Source organism: Athene noctua, chromosome 10, assembly GCF_965140245.1.
Source record: "Athene noctua chromosome 10, bAthNoc1.hap1.1, whole genome shotgun sequence".
Lineage (NCBI taxonomy): Eukaryota > Metazoa > Chordata > Aves > Strigiformes > Strigidae > Athene > Athene noctua.
In genome coordinates this window covers 577,385-597,833 of record NC_134046.1, presented here as the reverse complement: position 1 = coordinate 597,833, position 20,449 = coordinate 577,385, and the positions used below count along the sequence as shown (strand labels likewise).

At 56.7% G+C, this 20,449-nt stretch overlaps 1 protein-coding gene across 3 annotated transcripts in view; it reads right to left on the bottom strand.

Moving 5' to 3' along the window:
• The window catches only part of PLXND1 (plexin D1), a 78,333-nt gene that overhangs the window by 29,885 nt on the left and 27,999 nt on the right, over positions 1-20,449 (bottom strand). For all 3 annotated transcript variants that reach the window (XM_074914744.1, XM_074914745.1, XM_074914746.1), the window contains 11 exons: positions 19,638-19,740; positions 15,733-15,837; positions 13,493-13,582; positions 12,564-12,657; positions 10,019-10,182; positions 8,186-8,337; positions 7,906-8,005; positions 4,497-4,636; positions 3,645-3,812; positions 1,290-1,380; positions 834-1,109 (listed from right to left, as the gene is read on the bottom strand). In XM_074914744.1, the coding sequence (XP_074770845.1) occupies positions 834-1,109; positions 1,290-1,380; positions 3,645-3,812; positions 4,497-4,636; positions 7,906-8,005; positions 8,186-8,337; positions 10,019-10,182; positions 12,564-12,657; positions 13,493-13,582; positions 15,733-15,837; positions 19,638-19,740 (1,483 nt within the window). The remainder of the gene's footprint in view (positions 1-833; positions 1,110-1,289; positions 1,381-3,644; positions 3,813-4,496; positions 4,637-7,905; positions 8,006-8,185; positions 8,338-10,018; positions 10,183-12,563; positions 12,658-13,492; positions 13,583-15,732; positions 15,838-19,637; positions 19,741-20,449) is intronic.

The window sequence follows — 20,449 nt, the reverse complement described above, 5'->3', positions numbered from 1 at the left end:
TGCAGTGGATTTTCCTGCTTTACTTTCCGTATTCCCTGCTGTTTTTCAGACCTGGGGGGACTCTCCCTCACCAAGGACATTTTTCCAGCACTCCACAGGAAGCCCTGAACGGGGCCATTCCCCATTTTCCTGTTTCCCATTCCTCACTCAGCATGGGGCACAGGACAAGCAAGCCCCTCATGGAACCTGGAAAATCTGCTTTTGATCTGCCCTGGCTGTGCCCGGCAGATAAGGATCTGAGCGCCCACCTGGGAGGGCGGAAGGATGTACAGCAGAGGAGATAGCCAGGGGATGCGTCTGTGGCCCTGAGAAAGGGGGAGTGCGTTTCTGAAGCACGTTGCAACCAGTGAGGATATCCTGCACTGAACAATGGCCTTTGAATTACTACTGCGCATTGTCCGAGCCACTCAATCGCTGCACCCCGACTTCCTTGTAAAGGGGGCTCAATTCAGTAGCCAAAAGAGAAGAATGCATGACCTGTTTCTGCAGGAATAAATAGCTATTGTCAGGACCTTCTGGAGTACCTGCCTGATGTCAGGCCAGTGCATTATCATTCTTTTTCATACGTCCAGTATTTTATTTAGCTTCTTGCTATTACAGCCCCTTCAAACGCAGCTCTCTGCCGTGTGCCCCAAAGGGCATCCTGAGGCCAGGCTGCGGCTCCTGCTGACGGGAGATGCGGGTGCAGCATCCTGCTCCCACACAGCTCCTGCCTCCCCCCTCCGCACCCACCCCCTGCTCCCTCCTGCGCGGGGACAGTCACTGGGCTGGTACTTGGGACCGAGGAGCTTCCCCGTGGGGAAGAGGCAGAACTGTAAGTGCCGCTCTCTTACGTGTATGACCAGGGTTAAGGGCTCGCCAGGATGGTGCTTGATCCACTTCTCCTTCTTGGCTGTGAAGAACTGGGGGTCGGCATAGTACTCCAGGCTGAACTTGCTGATGTGCAAGGCCTCCTCGGGGTACATCTCCTCGTCCAGAGCCGGACGGTCGTCCGCGTAGAGGAGACCGTTGAGATAGAAGTCGACGGGCGCAGGCTTGCTCCCCACAGTGACGTTGGAGGCAGCTGGAGAGGGGCAGGTGATCACGGTGTCGGTGAGAACCCTACAGCTCTGAAAGCAGGAGAGAGCACACACATCAAACTCCGACAGCCTGAGTGCTCCCACCCAGCCCCGTGCCAGCCCGAGCTGTGGCAGGGGCCGAGGCCTTGGCCTCACGCTCCGAACGCCCCCTGGCCCCGGGCACACGGCCCAGCTCCCGGTCACCGCGCGATACCCCGCGGGGACACCCACCGTCTGCTCTCTGCCGATGCCATGGACCAGCATGGACACGTTCTGGACCAGCTCAAAGCCTCTGCCTTCCAGGGTGATGGTCCTGCCCCCGCTTGGAGGAGAAGGGAAGAAAGAGAGGGTGACTGCAGAGGACCACACAGCAGCGAGGTGCGACGGCGAGGTCTCCCTCCTGCCATTTTTCCAGGGATGCTTCCCAGCTGCTTGAGCAGAAAATGTAACCTGACAGCCAAATCTTCTCCCTCCTTACAGCAAGCATCCACCCTGCTACCAAGATATCAGGGAAGGAAGGAGGAGCAGCAGCTGCTGCAGTGGAAAGTGAGGGGGGGGGGGCTCTTCCAGCAGCAGAAAACTGTCCCCTTTACTCCCACTCGCCAGAGGAGCAGCCTGCCTCTGCTTACGCAGCAGGTTGCCCAGGCCACTGGTGGTGTAAGAGCTTAACCTCCAACCCCCCCAGCAAGGGCGAGGAGATGATCCCTGCCCCTGCTCCACAGCGACCCGCAGAGAACTGCAAGTCTTGGGCAGGGAAGAGACCCCTTTAAGGTTGACAGGGATCCTGCATCTCCCAGACACTTCTGCTGTAGATCAAAATGTGGAAGTTATTTTGTATTTTGGATCTGCTGCCTGGGGAATGTGAAGCATGGGCCTCTCAATGTGCAGTCAATTAACGACGGTAAGGAAAGGGCCCTGATGCACGCAGGACTGCGGGGCAGAGCGAGGGGTGGGGAACCGGCTCCGCCGCTCTGTTCTGGACAGCACAGCTACACCCCGGACTGACCTCCCCCTTCCTCCCTGTCACACTGATCTGTTTGGGAGAGTTGTCAGGGAACAGTCAGGACTTACAAATCCTGTTACGCAAAGACCACTCGAGACACAGTGACTTTGGGCCCAAGGCCCTGAGAGTCAGGTTCTCTGAAATCTGCGGATACTGCCATGCAGTTATGACCCAAGTTTCTAACTAAGAGCCTGTCACATCTGCAGATGACTGGTTTGTGACTGCTGTTTCATTTTAAACTTTGCTTACACAGATTATTTCAGCAATATGGTTAGATAAATCAGATCCAGCTAAATTTTTACACAAGTTATTGACCCCCATGGTCAGCAGCCCAGCAACACACTGGAGCAGTCAGACTACACAAGCAGTCTGAAGAGAGTCACGTTCCCAGGGGTCTGAAATTTGGAAACTGCTGTAAATACTAAGAAAGCAGACTAAGGGGATGGAGAAATACCCTGGTAGTTTCCCTTGTGAATATGGGCAGCGTCATTCCTCCCCTGTCTCCGTGTTCAGAGACCGCTCTCGCCACTCAGCACAGTTCAGGAGCCTGTCAGGAGCTGAGGCTGGCTGAGTCACTGCTGTGCCTTGTCATTAACCCTCCCGCAGCCCGCATCTTGGGCGCTTGGGAATGCCGAGGCAGGGCTCTGCCCCGGGGGGACCGAGCTGTCAGAGCCTGCTGCTGCTCGTGCCTGAGTGTGCTGCTCACACCACGGCCCTGCCAGCGCAGGCGCCGGACTCTCGGACCTCCTGGTCAGCCCTGGGTTTTCCAGGCTCCCCAGCTGAGGGAGGTGGGATTTCACCGTGGTATCCAAAGGAACAGGAGCCTGAGAGCTCCATGGAGAGACATGAAATTAAAAGCAACACGCTTTAAAAATGAAATACTGTGACCTTGGGGAAGGCTGAAATCCAAAATTACAAATTTCAGCTCATCCTCCAGCAGTTTTACTGCCAAGAAAAATCCTCAGGGTCTCACAGAGCCCCCCACCTGCACCTCCTTAAAGCACCCACCAGGTGTACACAGAACAGTCACCGAGCCTGACTTCCATCCATGTCGTCAACGCGGCAACATGAACTACGGACAGTCCTGGTGCGTGAGACCTCTCCTGCTGCAGCGCTGGGCTACGCTGAAGCCCCCCGAGAGCCCTCTGCGGTACCTGCCCGCCAGGCAGCGTGTCAAACCCCAGCGCTGGGAAAGCCCCTTTCTCCCGCCAGGACCCTGTCCCACCAGCCTGGCCCTGAAGATGCAGACACGTGCCAGCTCTGAGATGAAGTCATGATGCCACAGTGGCGTGGCACAGGGCCCCGGTGCTGTGCCCAACCTCCCAGTTGTGCTCCAGTGACTCCTGGGGCTCCAGACACAGGGTTTGCTCAGGATCTGCCTGGCATCTGGGTGGCTTAAAGCACAAACAGGGCGAGCTCGGAGCAGGCTACACCAGGATACTCCGTCAGCTCTGCGTTTGGATGGGAGAGCCCTGCTCACTGCTGCATTCGGCAAAAATTAAGAGTCTGATCTCAACAAAGGCCACAGAAGGAAGGACAAATCCTGGCAGACTTGGCTGTTTCCCCCGGGGGAGGGATCTCACCTGATTTGGCTCTTTTTGGGGTTGATGTCTGATATAACTGGGTTCTTCTCAAACTTGAATGTGATGTCGTAGCTGGCACAAGACTTGTTCTCGAACTGCACGCAGACGGGCACGGCCGCGGTGAGCTCGGCGGACGGCATGGTGCAGGTGATGGTGCTGTCGTTGCGGCTGCATGGGGAAAGGCAGGAGAGCTGCAGAGAGGCACGGCAGGGAGCGCAGCCAGGGCCAGGGAGCGCGGCCAGAGCTGGGCAGGGAGTGTGGCCGGAGCTGCCCCTCGGGACGGTGGCAGGTGTTAACTACGCTGCCTACTAACTAGCACTTCTCCGCATACACCGTCCCAGGCTGCCAGACCGATTTCTCCCGCAGCTGAAGGGGAAGGGCAGGCTCCTGCTTCCTCCCGCTGACAAGACGGGAACATACAGCAGGGGTTTGTTCTGACCAGCAAGCTGCCACGGCAGCGGGACCCAGGGCGTGAAGGTGCCTCCTGCCCTGGCAGACGTGGGAACGAAGCCCACGTCTACCTCGCTCCGAGGGTTTTGGACCCAGTCCCAGACCACCCAAGGGGCCTGGCAGTGTGCTGCCGACGGTACATGGGAAGCTGGTCGCTGCCACCACGTCACGGCAACACCAGGGTGGTCACTCGGCCAGAGAAACCCACGCACCCTGCGCCAGGCAGCCGCACCGCGCCGCCCCACCGCCGGCCCGCTGGGGACGCTCCGAGGCGCAGCAGCCCGGGCAGTGGTGCCCCCACCAACACCCCAGCTCTTCCCAATCTCCTGGGGACAGTATCAGCCTTCCTAATGCTTCGGCTCTGGTCACTCGTTCAGTGCCAGCCCCCAGCCCCCGTCCCACCTGAGGTCAGTGCACTGCTTGGAGCTGTTGACGAGGACGCGGAGCTCAGAGCCCACGTCCAGCTTGCTGCCTCTGATGGTCACTCTGGTTCCTCCAGCCTTCGGCCCGTTCAGCGGAGCTATGGACTGCACCACGGGAAGCTAAAAACAAAGGAGAACTCTGTTTTCTGGCCTGGTAAATTCACAGTTGGATACTCCACACTGCACGTGGGAATCACTTCAGTAAATTTAAGTATCCAGGACGGTGAGGCTCTGAAACAGCAGCACAGCAAAAGCTTCCCCTGGCAGGGTTTCAGAACAAGAGGAGAGGTAAAAGTGCTGAGGAGTGTGATCATATAAAACCTCTGTGACTCTCTGCAGTCCCTAAATTCTGACAATAAATGAGACATGAGTCCAAAATGGAGCACAGGATCCCATCAGTCCCCTGAGATTTCCAGTGGAGGGTCCAGAGGTGGCAACAGGTCAAGGTCCATCAGAAAAAGGAAATTTCTCATTCATTCCAGGTCCCACCATCTCTGCCCTTCCAGATCCATTTCCTCCTGCATGCGAAGATAATGCTAAAGCCCTGCTGGATAATGGCCTTGAGATCTGTGAAAACAGCCACCTGGGTCTAGATAATTGAATATCAAACTCCTTCTTAAGGAAGCTTCAAATCTGAATCTCTCGAGGCAATGGGAACTAAGGGGGAAGTCACTTTGCCTCTCTCCATTTTCAGCAGAAATTAGCATGTGTGTTATCTGCATTTGCAGCCCCTGAAATCTTCCTGAGATTCATGAGCTTGAGGCTTTGATAACTAATGCAGCGCTGAACCCTCATGTCTGCTCCACCGAGCACCCCAGGAGAGTCTGCTGGGCAACCTCCCTGCTCCAGTTTGAATAGGACACCAAGGGCAGAGCAAATAATTATTTCAAAACCCTTCCATAAGGCACTTGGTAATTCCCTGTCAGACACCGCCAACCCTGGAGGCACGAGACCCGCCGGGATGTGGTGGAGGTGGCTGGAGCTCACCACCACAGCCCGTCCCTCGCTGCAGCCACAGAGCAAAACCGCGCCGGGGCGGACTGGGGAACACAGGCTAAGCTGCTCTGCACCTCCTGGTGCTAATGCCCTTCCCTGTCAATCCTAGCACACAAACATGATTATTAATAGCTATCCTTGCCCTTGTCCTACTCTCAGACTGCTTTATTGCTCTGCAGCCATTTCCTCTGTTGTTTCTGATCATTACACGTTTCCACAGGATTCATTTTGTCAATTTGTATTTCTCTGAGTGTCTGCAGGCAGCTGTCTCTTGCCCTTGGCCCCTAACCTATGCATTCAAATGTGCAGTTACAACAACAGCAGAGAGGATTATTCATGCTCCCCAAAGCCCCCCAGCTCTTCCCCTCAGCGAGAGCGAGTGGCTACAGCTCTCAGTGCACCACCAGCACTGATTGCCTCCATCGCAGCTTCTGCAAAATCAGCTCATTTGGCAAATTCCACTCATCCATAGCCTGCTATAATGTCCTGGAGAAGTCTCTCAATCACGTTTCTCCCTGCTCCTCAGCAGAATTACAGCTGAATTCTGTCTCTTCTAGATATTTCTAACAGGGACTTCGCAAGATGTAGCACACAAACAATATCTGGTATTTTACGAAGGATCTTCTTTGCAAGGGCAGTTCTAACAGTCTCTGAAACTTTTTCAGGTAAAGAGTTATCAGTGCTCAAGCTCAGGTCTCACCAAGACCAGCCTTGCACTGTATAGTCTACTCCATCTTCAGGCCATCACACGTGAAAGGAGAATCAGGAAAACTAAAGGGTGTTGCTTGGTTTGCAAATGGTGTGGGAGCCACTTTTGGTGCAGAACACACCACCAGCTACACGTGGTGCAGCTTCGCTCCGTCTGCACGAAGCAGGGCACGCTCTCACCTCTTCTCCAAGCTCTGCTGAGATGCGCAGACACGAGGCTGCGCCGCCCGAGCAGAAAAGGGCTCCTCTCCCGCTCCCGGAGGAGAGCCTTCTCCTTAGGCCTGCGCAGGAGCTGCCAGCACAGAGCTGTCACAGACCCGGCCTGAATCCAGCGGCTGGCTTTTGCTGCTCTTGCTTTGTTCAGCGCTCCCACAGGTGTTTCCCGAGAGGGCTTTTCCTTGCACGCTGAAAGTCGGCGAAGAAGCCGCCCAGCCCCTTCCCTCTCTTGGGGCCTCCTCCCCTTTGCCAGCGCGGACATGGCCCCGCAGCGGGCGGCGCGGCCGAGGCAGCACGTGCATCCTGGCGGCAATGCGCCAGAGACCCCAAACCCAAGGCCTGTGCCCCGCGGTACCTTGCTCCACGCCAGATACTGATCTCCAAGATGTTCTGGATGTGAACATGGATGCCTGGAAAGGAGGGGACGGGTCCCAGAGCAAAAGTCCTCCCGGGAACCTCCGCCGAGCCAGGCCTGGCAGTGCCCTCGCCCGCCGGCCCCCTCCCCATGCACTGCCAGCCCTGGCTCTGCCTTGTGCCTGGGCTGGCTGCACCCTGGGTAAACCCCCCTGAGCCGAACACCTCACACGTGATCGCTTACAGGGTGGGGGATTACACTCCATGACCCTGCCCTAAATTCTTCACAATGGCTACCAGGAATCAAATGTCATTTCCTGGGGCTCAAGTCTGCTTTCAAGCCACTAGACTGCAGCACAGTCTATTCTTCCCCAGCTGAAGCAACAGCAGAAGCACAAAGGCTCCAAGTAAACAGCGTGCCCTCGGCACCCAACCTGTTGTGTTTGCCCTGGACGCATGGGGCTGCCCGTGAATAGCGTCTAGCCAGAGACGGGGCTGCTGGTAGGGGGGAGATGCATAGTTTTCTTTCAGATTTATAGAGATTAAAGTTATCTCTGTGAGATGGCACACTACAACACTATAAAGGGCTTTTCTTTGTATAATTATGTGGGGATAGCTCAAGTCTAATCCCTACACATTATTCTCATGCTAAAACTAAGACAATCTCAGCAGCAAAAAAGTACCAGTTCTAAATAATGTGAGTCCATGGTATGTAACTTACATCTCACACAGAGACTTTGCAAGCCTCAAAAAAATCTCACAGGTCGTAATAGCACTTGAGAAAGAGAAGAGGAAGAAAAGTGAGCTCCTCTTTAAAGCAGGAGAAACAGCAGTACAGGCAGGACGGGAGATGCAGCACTGCAGGAGCTGGGACTGGGGGCGAGGTGGTGCCTGATGACACCCTGACCACAGCCCTGTCCCTCACGCTCAGGCTGGGATTTGCCAGACCTCGCTCGGTGTCCACAGGCGAGGGAACACATCAGCTGCTCCACGAGGGCCCCGACATGTTTTGTCACAGACCCCCTTTGCTAGGCCATCTGGGGGTGTGGGGGCTGCAGGCTTGTTTTAAGGGGTGCAGGAATCACCAGAGAAACACCCGTGTGGCAGCTACTCACCACGTAGGAGTATCGCTCCCTAGACTTCCCTTCCCGGCTCACGTTAACTGTCACCACGTCAGAAAACGCCTCCTGAGCCTCTCCGGTCCGGCACACGATCCTGCGATGGGAAAGAAAAGGCTGGCTGTCGTGCTGGGGGTGGAGGGGCCGCTCCGCCAGAGCAGCAGGGCAGAGCCCACGGCCTCCTCCTCCTCCTCCTGGGGGTGTGGGATGGGGGACAGGCCGGGGCAGGGGACAGGAGGGTGACAGGGAACTCCTGCCTGGCTCCCCCAGCACTCACGCCTCAGAGACGACGTATCTGTGGGGCAGCGGCGCGCACTGCACGCTGCCGATCCTGACGGCTCCCAGGACGTCGCTGAAGCGTCGGCCCAGGTTCCTCCCGCGGATGGTCAGCAGGGTCCCCCCCTCCAATGGCCCACGCAGCGGCTCGATCTGCGGCACGAGGGAAGGTCAGCGGAGAACCACCAGGAAGCTTCTGGCCCCCGTCCCTCAGCCCGTGCCCAGGCCCCTGTCCCGCCTGTGCCCCCGTGCAGACGCAGGGTGGCTCCTCACGCCCGCCGCCGCGCTCCCCTCTGCTGCAGCTTTGCAAACGAGAAGCCAGTGCACTTCTACGCTGGGTCTGGTACCGGGGTTCAGCCGGGGATTACCCCAGCTGCAGACACATCTGGGGGGAACATCCATCCACGCCACAGCTTGGAATGGAGTTGGGGCAGAGACAAGGCCGGGGGAGGGATGCAGTGTGCTGGGGAGAGAGCCCTGCCGCACGTTTTAAGGGCTGTCCTGCACACAGCACGGCCCTTCAGCACAGAAACAAGACAAAAATGAGCGAGAGCAGCTCCAGCTGCAGGCGTGGTGCACGGCTGGGACACCGGCACCGTGGCACCCCCAGGTGCAGGGCGAGTCTGGCTGTTCTCCATCCACCTCCTACCCCCAGGGCTTTTCACTGCCCCCCCCCACCGCTGCGAGGACACAGGGTGCTGGGTGTGAGGAGCATCCCTGGGCACTGCAACTGCATCACTCTGCGGGTGAGACAAATGCCTGCAGCTCAGAAATGGCTCTTTTCCTTTTGCAAAGGCAACGGCGCACAAAACCAGCGCAATGCACCAGCTGGACAAACTGGGCAGGACCCTCCTTCACCTGCTGCACTGCCCCCCCCCCCCCGCCTCAGGAGGGCCCTGCCAGGCCTTGTCTGCATGTGTGGCTGCGGAGGATTTGGATTTACCAGCTCCTATTTGCTAAGGAAATAGCGACAGAGTCCTGTGACGCTCTGCAACCTGAACCGTGGTTTCCTTCCATTATCTTCTGGCGAGGTGCTGATAAAGCTGCTGCGTGCTGGGGAAGGGGGGGCTCACAGGGGAGCACCCCTCTGCCACAGTGGTGAGAGGGAAGAGGCAGGCGAGGGGGTCCTGCAGCCCCTCCATGCAGTGTGACAGCACCTGATTTCAAGCAGCTATCACTACACAGAAATCCCACATCCTCACCGATTTTGATGCTCACATTAGCTGTTTTGCCTCTCCAGCCTCTCCCTTCCTAGGGAGCTCATTTTAAGATTTTCTCTATATACTTTCTTTGCTACTTGTCAGGGACAAATTTGTTGGGTCGTACCCTACCTCTAAGCAGAGCCCCAGATCCAAATGCCCCCAACAAACACTTATTCAACCATAATTTAAATAAAACTCATTTCAAAAGGCATAATGCCAAAAGGTCCCTCTGCCACTCTTAATCTCAGCAGAACTGCAGAGCACGTGTGCCTGGAGATAGGGCTCACGTTGGCCCTGCAGCTACGCTCCACTAAACACTATTCCTGATAAGAATCCTTCAGCCGACCCTACAAATCTTTCTCGCTTTTACCAACCCCAGGAACTCTGGGACATTTTGATTGTGCTGCTGTTGTTCCTCCCACTAACAGGACGAAGATGGGATCTTGTCACTAGCAAGACGTCCTTGGCATCAGATGCCGCCACAGTGCAGGAATTCAGTGAATATTCCAGCGCTGGTTTGGCCCGGGCTGTGCCAGGGGCAAGGCGCGGCTCCTCCTTCGCCCCGAGCCAGGCGCAGTGCGGCCGGTTTCAGCCCCGCTGCTCACGCCCTCCATGTTGCATTCGGGTCTCACCTTCTTAATCTCCGGAGCTGGGCAGACGTCTGAGGTCTGGGGGGGCTCGCCCTGCAGCCTGCAGCTGGAGCTGCTCTCACTCCAGACGCAGCGGTGCCCCAGGTCCTCCCGCCCCAGGCACTGGGAACAGTCGGCACTCCCGGTCGCACAGTTGTACACCTCCACTAAAGCACCAGAGAGAACAGAAAATGTGATGAGTTCCTGGGCCTGAGACTTTCACAGCTTTGCTTCCCTTGGGGCAGTCAAACACCCCCCTGCCTCCCGGCTCTGTTAATCCAAGGAACAGCTGAAATCCAGCGGCTGAGCAGAGCAGCTTGCACATACAGCAAGATGAGGCAGCGCTTGGCTGCCATCCTGAAGATTTCCCAGAAGGACTGGGTGCTTGTTCTCACTGCAATATAATTTAGCACTTTCTTTTCCTTTTTCTTCCCCTTGAAAAACAAACAACACCCAAACTCGGAACCTTTTGTCAATTTACACTACATGTTTCCAACTCTCAGCATCCACATGGGAAGTTGCTTGGCAAAGCTGGCTCCATCCTGTTAGCAATCACATTGCTTCCACACTGACAAAAATGGGATGGTTACAGTGCTTTGTACAGTGTTTACAGTTCCCTTCCTTTCCCCTGGTGACCACGGGCCCCTTTCATTGACTTCTCCCTTCAGATCTGCTCAGCTTCCACACCGTTTTCCTACACCGCTTTCACCTCTTCATTAGCTGGTGCCCTAGGTTACACTTCCTCTCCAGCCTAAAGACTTCTGCTGCTGGAGTGTGGGTATCCGCTGAGATAAACAGCCAGAAACACTCAGGAAACGTTGCTTTCACACCCTTTTTCCCAGAGGAGACTTTGCAGGAGAACATAAAACAAAGAAACAGTCACATTTTGCACTTCTGTTCACAGAAGAATCTCAAGGCACTTTATAAGCAACTAACGAATCCCTCGGCCTTCAACGGTCTGCCTGTGCTCGTGCTAATTAAACATCATCAGTACTGAGGGAGTCTCATTCTCCACAAAAAAATAAGCTTATTTCACCTCACCATGAGTCCACCCAGTGGGCTACACCAGTTGGTTTTCCACCCAACAGCAAAGAGCTGGGAGGCCTTCAGTGGACTACCAAAGCGCAGTTTACAATAAAAGCTAATAAATATTGAAATCATAAACACTAATAACGGTAATTCCATTAAAGACAGTATGAAAGATGCACACATTGATAATTGGCCCAGCACATCTCTGTCTCTGCTTGCAAGTCAGCCTCTCTAATCTTACTCACACCAATCTGCTCAAGGCGAGGAGGAGCCAGAGCAGTCTGATGGTCCCACAGGATCTCCAAATATTCTGGCAAATTCAGATTGATGCAAACACAATCTGTGTAAGCGAGCTCTCTCTGTGCAGGAGGAGGGGGAATTCCACCACGCTCTTTCCGCTGTCGTTCCTGCTCCCAGCAACACCCACGCTGGGAACCAGGAGTCTCCTCTTGCACATCAGAACGGCCTTAGCTCAGATCTCCCACCCCTCTCCTTGGGGTTACCTCCCTGTCTCCAAAGTACACCCGCTTCTTTCTGCAGGGAAGTCGTGTCTCCTGCCTGCCCATGCTGGTATTTCAAAGGTTATTTCACCAACGTGGAATGCTTTGCAAGATAAGCCTCCTTTATACACTGGGATTTACTGTGGGGAAACCTTTTTATCCTGGGTCAGTAGCTGATGGTGTGAATGTCTCTCCACCTCCAAAGCCTCACTTCAGGCATCTAGTTCTCATTTGCACCCAGGGTCAGTCAGTCCCTTCTACTGTAAATCAGTCTGTTCTACCACCGCTGACACGGCTGAGCGGGGAAAGAGCCCGGAGCTGCTGCCTCCAGCGGGAGCACAGAGCCTGGTCCTGGCAGGAGGGCGAGCGCCGGCTCCCTTGGGCTCGCCCTAGTCCTGGGCACGCCTCATCCCAGTGCGCTCCTAATCTGAGCCTGCCCACCCTCCCTGGCCTGCTGATGCAGTGAGGGCTTTTTTGGGAATCCGAGCATTCCTCCCAGAGACAGAGAGCAGGCCAGGGGTGAAATGTGTTTACACATTTTATTCTTTCTCAGCAGAGGAGGAAAAAAAAGACTCAGTTTTTACAGCACGCTGAACCTGAATGCCATGGTCCCGTGGATGCTCACGGCAGAGCCCTCCCCTGGCCCTTATCTCCTCCGGCAGGAATTCCTCCCTGACCCCGGGGACACCCCACATCTCTGCTGGGACCGAGAGCACCAGCACACCCCGTCCCACGCGCCCCTGGCAGGCGAGACCTCAGCTGCTGCCTGTGCTCAAGGACGGGGCTCGACCTTCCCGGGGTGTAGAGGGAACGGCCACGGGCTCCCACTGGTTTCTGGGCACAGATTTATGGGGGTGCGGATCTGGGCACATACATTTGTTGCATGTGCCTGAGTGAAAGAACTGAGCCGTGCCCAGCTGAGCCGTGTTCTCTCTCCTGAACCTATAAACTTTGCCAGGATTTGAGAGTCATTCAAGCTGACCAGATGAGAGCAGAATAAAAATATTTTCAACTCAGACCTGTCATCATCTCAGGACTGTCGATAAATCTGTCTGGTCTGTCCTTCAGCTGAAGGTTCACTGGGAAGAGATCGTTTTTTTCTGATGTGTGGAGCTGCACACAAAAAACAAACAAAGAAAAGCTTAGGAAATTCAGTAAAATACAAGGTTCCATACGCACACTACAGGGATTAACATTCCTCACGAGGCTTCTCTGGCCACTGCTTCTCAGTACAGGAGGGTCCCATCGTTAGCAGGGAGGAAGAGAGGGAAGGAGGCTGTTTTCTATTTTCATTGTTTCGCTGAGGTCCCACCGGAGGGGACTGGGGCACGGCACACAGCGAGAGCAGAGCCCTGGCTTGCTGCTGGTCTGAGTAGAAACGGACGGGTAAGCTACAGACTGGGCAGCCTGCACATTTTCAGCACTGGGCTGAGAAGAGTTTTGCAGGTGACACGATGGGAAAGTGCTCCTCTCCAGCTTCTACTCGCCACGTTCCCATCAGTGGAAGCCCGATGTGCTGCATTTCAGAGGTGCAGTTTGCCCTCCAACAACCACACACACCGCTCTTTGGTGAGTGTCTGAGCATTTCCTCAGGCCAATTCCTAGTTCAGAATAAAAGCTACAGAAACAGCAACACTGAAAGGTGGCCAAATTTTTTGCCTGAACTGAACTCTCCCCGTTTAGAAAGGTAAACAAGCAGCTCCTTCCCAAAACCCAGCAGAGTGAGTCTGGAACTCCTGCAGATACCCACAGAGCAGACAAGGCAGCATCAGCACATGCAAAGAGCCTCTTGCCGGAGAGGTGAACCCGCTTTGCGCGTTTTTCAGCTGGAAGTGGAGGGAGGGATGAGGGGAGGCGGGTGGGACGATGGGGGCAAGATCCTCCCTGCCCTTGGACCTGCCCCACGCTGCGGGGAGCAGGGGCTGGCGGCCTCACCCCCCCGACTCACCAGCACGTGTACGCACTCCACAGCGGAGGAGTTCACCCACCGGGCTTCAAACGTCCTGCCTGTCCCAAAATGGCACTCCAGGGCTGCCTCCTGAGAGGGAAGACAAGGGCAGAGTGGCTGCAACAACGGTTTGGGGTGGTTCTCCATCTCAGTCCACCAATACGGCAGGTACCACGCTTCTGCCATCAGTACCTGAGCTGCCTCCGAGTCAAACAGGAGCTGAGAACCCGACCCTGCAAAGAGGGCTGGGGTCTGCGCCCACCTAACCCCGCTCTGGTACGCAGCCCTGCGCAGAGCTGCTGCCGGCTGAGCATCGCGCCGGAGCCCAGCCCTGCCCCGTGCTGCTGGGAAGCGCCAAGCCCAGGCGTGGGGCAGCCGCTCCGGGAGCCGGGGACCCTCGCAGAGGGGACACGGGCCCGACCCCGGGCACGCACAGACCAGGAGAGGTGCGGGGCCGGGCTCTGCTCAAACCCCGCCAGCGGGTGCCCGGGTCCCTCCGGACGGGGGTTAGAGCTCACGGGGAGATGCAGACCAAAAGCCAATGCGGTCCCAAGCCGCCTCGCCCAAACCAGCCCAAACCAGCCTGTGATTTGGGCTCAAAGCCACCTTTCTTCTCCTCCCAACAACTGCACAGACCAAATCTCTAATTCAAATGAGGACCCAGCCGGGAGGATGTTCAAAGGCAGATTTTTTGTGCTGTTTTCCTGATAACAGAAGGATGATACCCTGCCCCGAGTTACTGCTGTGCCTCCATCCTGCAGGAAAAAATCCTGTCTCCAAGCAGGTTGATGCTCCACCACTACTGAGGTCGAACTACCCTTTGAAAACTGACAGATCTGATAAAAGACATGAAAGAGAGCACCAGACTCCTGGCAGGCAGCTGCTGGCTCGGTGAACACACAGGCACCCGGGAGGGGGAAACTGGAATCTCCTCCAGTGCATCGCTCACGCCCAGGCAGCTCCCGGGCCCCTCGCCCCTCGCCCGCTGCCCAGGCAGCCCCCCAGCACCCAAGGTGTCGGGGTGTGTGTCAGGCAACGCTCGCGAGCTCCTGCAGAGAGGGAAAGGCGCCCGGCCCCCGGGACAGCCTGCGGACGGTGGCGGGGGGAAGCCGGGCTGCCCTGGCAGTGCCTTGACCCCTTTCCTGCTGACTTCATTTCCTACAGGGTTCCGTGCGGTATTGCTTCCTCGCCAGCCACCTCCAGCCCCCTCGCAGGAAGGAGGATTTCTCGCCCTTTTTCGCTGATGGCAGAGGGCACATCCTCCTTTAGAGAGGCCGGGCCCGTGCAGGAAAGGCACCGGCTGGGGGACCCAGCTCCCCTCCGCCCCTGCGCTGGAGGGCAGGGGGTGGCTGGAAGCGGTGCTGGGCAGCTCCACCAGCATTTCCAACCTTCTCCTCTCCCCGCAGGAAGAGGAGCTGCCCGGGCCCAGCACGCTGGCACCTCCGCAGGGGCACGGCAAACCAGGTGCCACGGGCCCGGGGAAGACTTGACCCAAGATGACACAGGGTGGCTTTCTACAAATAACAGAGCTTAGGCAAGTATTTTCCCAGTGCCCAGCCTCCCTGCCACAAATTCCTCTGGTTCTTCCTGGTGTTCAACACATCTCCAAAGGCACCATTTGATGTCCACTTCTGCTTTTCACCCTATTACTATTTGCATGACAGAGAATTTCACAGAAAGGATTTTTTTTCACAAGAAGAAAAGAGCTCTGCAGGGAAGTTAAGCTAAAACACATTTCCACACAGTGGCTTAGCCAGCGCAGAGCGCTCTGCCCGCAGCTCGGGGCTCTGTCCTTCACTCCTGAGCGCGGGCGGTGGGGCCTGGCTGGCGCACGGCGCCGGGAGGGCGCGACACTGGCACGCTCCGCGGTGGAGCAAACACCCGCAAGGAAACACAAAGATTTCATTCCAGGGACTGTTTTACAAGGTGTATAAACCTCCTTATTTCAACTGAATGCCAAAAGCGTGTCACTAACTGCGGGCGATCCCTGGAGAATGCCTGGACAAGAACAGCAGCTCCCTTGGGCTTTGCCGCGCAGCCTCACCCGCCATCGGGGTGCTGCTTCCCACCGTCGCCTTTCGCTAACACAGCTGCCAGCACAAACTGGGACCGGCCCCACCACCTGCTCCCAAGGCAGAAACCAGCTTGTACTTAAAATCCCTTCAGCTGACCTGGCCACCTTGCTGCACACCAGTCTAGGCTCATGGGAGCCTTCCTGACCTCTCTGGAAACTCATTTACCTTAGAGAAAGTCGCATTAGCCAGTGAGATCGTAATGTCCCGAGGCACTCCTGTGGGCATCGGGTCCAAAGAGGCAGGGACAATTCGTGGACAGTCAATTTTCTCCTGTTAGGTGCAAAACAAGGGAAAAAAAAAAAGAGAGGTTAGCTGGGTGCGTGGCTGAGCATCGTCTGTGATGATGTAAGAAGACAGAAATTGGTAAGATTAATCCCACTACATCTGTAGAGTCAGATCACACTGCAACCCCAGAAAGTGAAATACCACAATGGCCCCGTGATACACGCAGCAGCAACGCCCTGCGGAGCCCTGCTCCCCGAGGAAGGCTTTCAGCCCTGCCCGCCACGGCACTGCCTTAAAATCCCCCCTCGGCCAGCTGCTGGGTTTCCAGGAGGGCTCAGCAAAGGGGGGAACACAGTGGGAAGCCCCCTCGCTCCTGCCGGGCTCCCCTGCCAGCTCCCGGCCCTGGGTGGGGGGGCTGCCAAGCCTGAGCCTCCACCTTCCTGCGACAGAGAAAACCTACTCCGGGGTAAAAGGCCACCGCGTACGCTCTCCTCAGCCGCCACTCTGGGCAGCTCCCCCATTACATGCACTTAAATGTTAGAAGCCGGGGCCAGAGTGACACTAAAAGGAGGCGCAGCAGCCTACAATGGCAGGGCTGCCGGCGTGACCCCGCTCCTGCCAGCTGGAAGCCGATGTCTCCGCAGCACAATGCACATTTCTGCAAGCCCCTGCAGAGATTCCGCTTGCCGGCGGGCTCCCTCCTGCACGGTGTCAGTGCGGAAGCGTGCGGGGGTTTGTGTGTGCACGCGTGTGCGCGCAGAAGAAAGGGGATAATGAGCTGCAGGGGCTTCAGCGAGGGGACTGCAGCAGTAGGACAGCTGAAATGAAAGGCCTAAATGAAGCTGAAAAATGATTTTAAAAGGTCATCTGTCCCCCTACTTTTGTTCTCACTTTAAATTGATGGCTCAGACACTGGAGCTGACTCAGAATTCAAGTCTGTATGACAAGCCCATCCTGTTCTCTCATGAGATGTAAATCACTGCAAAACTACAGCAAAACCGAAGCCAGATTCTCCGTTGCCCCAGGGTACATCCAGATTAATGCCTTTGACAGTGGAGCCATTAGGGTAAAAGACAACAAAATATTTGGTTCGTTATGCAGAATACTTTGCAGCAGGCAAGATTTCCTTCACACTTGCATTAGAGGTTACCCCACCGTGACTGCTGCTGCGCTGAGGAGGGGCAGAGCCGAGGCGCCCGGCGGGACACAACCCTGCTGCGGACACACCGGGAGCACGAGGCTGCTCTCCTGCCTGCCCCAGACCGAGCTAGGGGTCAGGGAACTATCTGGAAGTGCCTGTTTGACTGTGGAAAACACGCTTCATTTCTATCAGGACACTCATCTTAACCAAGCACAGTCGGTGCCGCCTAAACAAGGAGATTAAATAACAGAGATGCTCATGATAAGAGAAGTACAACAACAAAGCGAAGCACTGGGGAGAGATTTCAGTCCCCAGCCTCTCCTAGGAGAATCAAAAGAGTTAAAATAAAACCAGCAGGGCTACAGCTGAAAATTCATGCAAAAGCTCCTATGGCCTGGTGTGTCCTTGCATGTCACAGCAGCTGGCATAGCTTGCTAGATAAATACACTTTAGAGGACTGATTAACTTGTCGTCTTGCAGCCCCTTCTCCTGCTGTTCATCAGCGGCTAGAAATAGAGCTTTCCAGCTGATTGTATCGTTCACGTCTGGATCAGGGCAAAGGCTCTGAATGTTTAAAATGCTGCGGATGCAGCCAGTACGATGCTGCCTTCCCGGCGGAGCAGTTTTCAGGTGCAGCCACGCCAGCCATGGTTTGTTTACTGAAAGCTCAGACCGCAGGACCAGGCACCATGTTTCCAGGGCTACAGAGCACCGTCCTGCAGGCTGCTCGCTGGAATCAGCGGGAAGAGCTAAGAAGGGCACAGAGATAAAACAGGAATGTGCCCAAACCAGGTGCAGCTTCCAACCGAAGGGCACCTCTGGAGCAGGGGAGCAGAAAGCCAGGACAGGCACGGTGATCCCTAAGGAAGGACGGACACGGTCATCCCTGCCAGAGGGTGGCCCTGGCTCCTGCCGACGGCTCCAGGTGATGGGGGCAGAGCTTGGCTCTACAAGGGATCATCGTCTGGGTCTGGCCTCAAGCGGCTCCATGAGAGAAGCCCTGTGCCTTTCCCCCCAGAAGCCACTGTCACGAGGTTTTACCCCCACAGGGTTGGTTTTAAGGCTTGTCCCCGCTCCAGGAGCCCCATGCAGGGGACAGGGAACAAGGGGGCAGCTGGACGGGGCAAGATCCCGCTCTCAAATCCTCCCCAGCATCTCCCCGGATGGGAAGGACACGCGGGCTGAGCCAGGAAAACACCCCACTCCCTGCCCCACTGCGTAACTGCCCTTCGCCTGCCTTTCAAGAAGCAGCTACACTTAAAACAAAGGACACAAATTATCTCAGGCACACTGCCCGTTTGCCAGCCCAGCTGCAGGCGATGCAGTGCTTTGTCAAGGAAAAAGTCAGTCCAGCCACACGGGATCTTCTTCAGAAGTCCTCTCGCAGCCCAAACTCTCCCTCTAGATTTAATGAGAAACCCAGCGCCTACCAGCTGTGACTAAAAACACTAGTGGAGGACGGATCACAGCAGTCCCCAGCTGCCCCCGCAGCCCCGATGTCGCTGACAGCCCCCAGAGCCCCGTCCAGGCAGCAAGAGAAAACTTCCTGAACCCCAGAATTTGAACCACGTGGCACAAGCGGCCCAGATCCGCGCAGGGAAGGGCGACGGGCCCGGGGAGGCTCCACCAGGCAAGGCCAGGTCACCCAGCCACCCCCGGCAGGGACGGGAGGTGACACCCGGGGCCTCAGCTGGGCAGGGGGGGAGCGGCCCCATCCCCATCCCCTGCGCCAGCAGCCGCCCTGCCCCGGGGTCAGCCCGGGGGGCTGAGATGGGCCCAAACTCCGGCCAGAGAGAGCGTGGGGAGCGCTGAAGAGCCAAGATGAGAGCAGAGCACCGGTGCCAGAGGGATATTAGATTTACAGGGTACAAGCTTGGCTTGGATCTATGGCAGATTGATTGCTAAAAGGCCAATTTTATTTAAATTAACTTCAATTTAAATTTCAGAAGCAGGAACACACTGAGCCTCTGGGCTATTAAAGCTGTAATTTGGAAAGGGGCGATTTTCTCCTTAGACGAGCACCACCAGTGGTGTGCTCCAGCAGGTTATTAACATACCGCAACACCGAGTCAGAACTGAGCCAACTGTGAGGCATCGCTGCGTTTCCTCTGTCACACAAACCCAGGTGTCCCAGGATGTGGCGATGCAGTGACATTGCTCCAGACGTGAGAGGCGATGAAGAGCCAAGGGACGGAGCCCGCTGAGGGCACTGGGACAGCCAAATGCTTTAGCCAGGCTGCCAGGTTCCCTGCACAGGGACCTTGGCTTGGCACGGCACGCCTTGGCACGGCTCAGCACGGCACGGCTCGGCACAGCTCAGCACAGCATCGCACAACATGGCTCAGCACGGCACGGCTCAGCACAGCAGGGTTGCAGCTCACACACGTCCCTCTCCGGGACAGCAGCAGAGGAGGGTGCCCCAACTCCCACCCGGGACAAGTCGTGGCCGGCAAACACTGATGGAGGAGACCCTGAGCCCGCCGGGAGCAGTGGCTGAGGCCACGCTGGCACCGGTGCCTGAAGAGCCCCAGGGTCACTAAATAAAGCCAAGCTCAGCCTGGGGACCTCGAGGCAAGACAGTCCGAGCCTGGTCTCAGCCCCAGGCCCAGCCGCACTGCCCGACACCCGCAGCCCAACACCCCGGGCAGCCCCTCAGCAGCAAACACCGAAGGTCTCCCGAAGCAGCGGCGTCCACGGGCCTTACCTTCATCCGCAGCGCGTCGTCACACTGCGAGTGGTTGGAGACACAGGTGTAGGTGGAGGGGCACCAGTGACACTTCCACCTGGCCGAGAGGCAGCTGGTGCACCTGAGATGGCAAAAGGGTGGTGAGAAAAGCAGATTTCAGGCTGCTCAGGGGAGCCAGACCTCAGCTGTGCAATTGATCTTCACACATTCTGCTCCGTCTTTAATGGTGCCCAGAAAAACCCACGGCAGGTGCTGGGATTTCCTCTGCTCCTCTCCCTGGGAGCCGGCAGGGACGTGGGCAGAGCCCGGCATCCCTGAGCTGCTCCGAGGCAGACCAGGAGCTACTCTCCCCTGCTTAGTGAAAAACACTCTTTTCCCCCAAAATCCTCTCTCCCCTGTCCGTCTCTGGGGGAGCCAGGCAGGCTGGTGTGCGACAGAGGCTCCCCCCCACTGCCGGCAGGCAGGACGCGGGGATCCCTGTGTCAGGGTCTGTTCTGCTCCTGGGAGGTGGATGAATTTCTGCGGGTGCGGCAGAGCCCTCCCCTCTGGTACAGAGCTGCTCCCCCCAGGGCTGCAAGGGGCGAGAGAGCAGAGGGAGCGCATCTCCCCCTCCCTCAGCGCCCCACAGACCCCCCCAGGGATGGCGGGGAGGCCGGCTCCGCTGCCTAAGGGTTAACAGAACACACTTTATATAAAAATATTACTCATGTTTAAAAAACCCCCAACATGTCCAGATGGCTCGAGATGCCGCGAGGACCCTCCTTTGCAAATCCCTGGCAGCGCAGCCCCTATGCCTCTGCCAAATCCTGCCCAGGCCCCCCAGGGGGCTG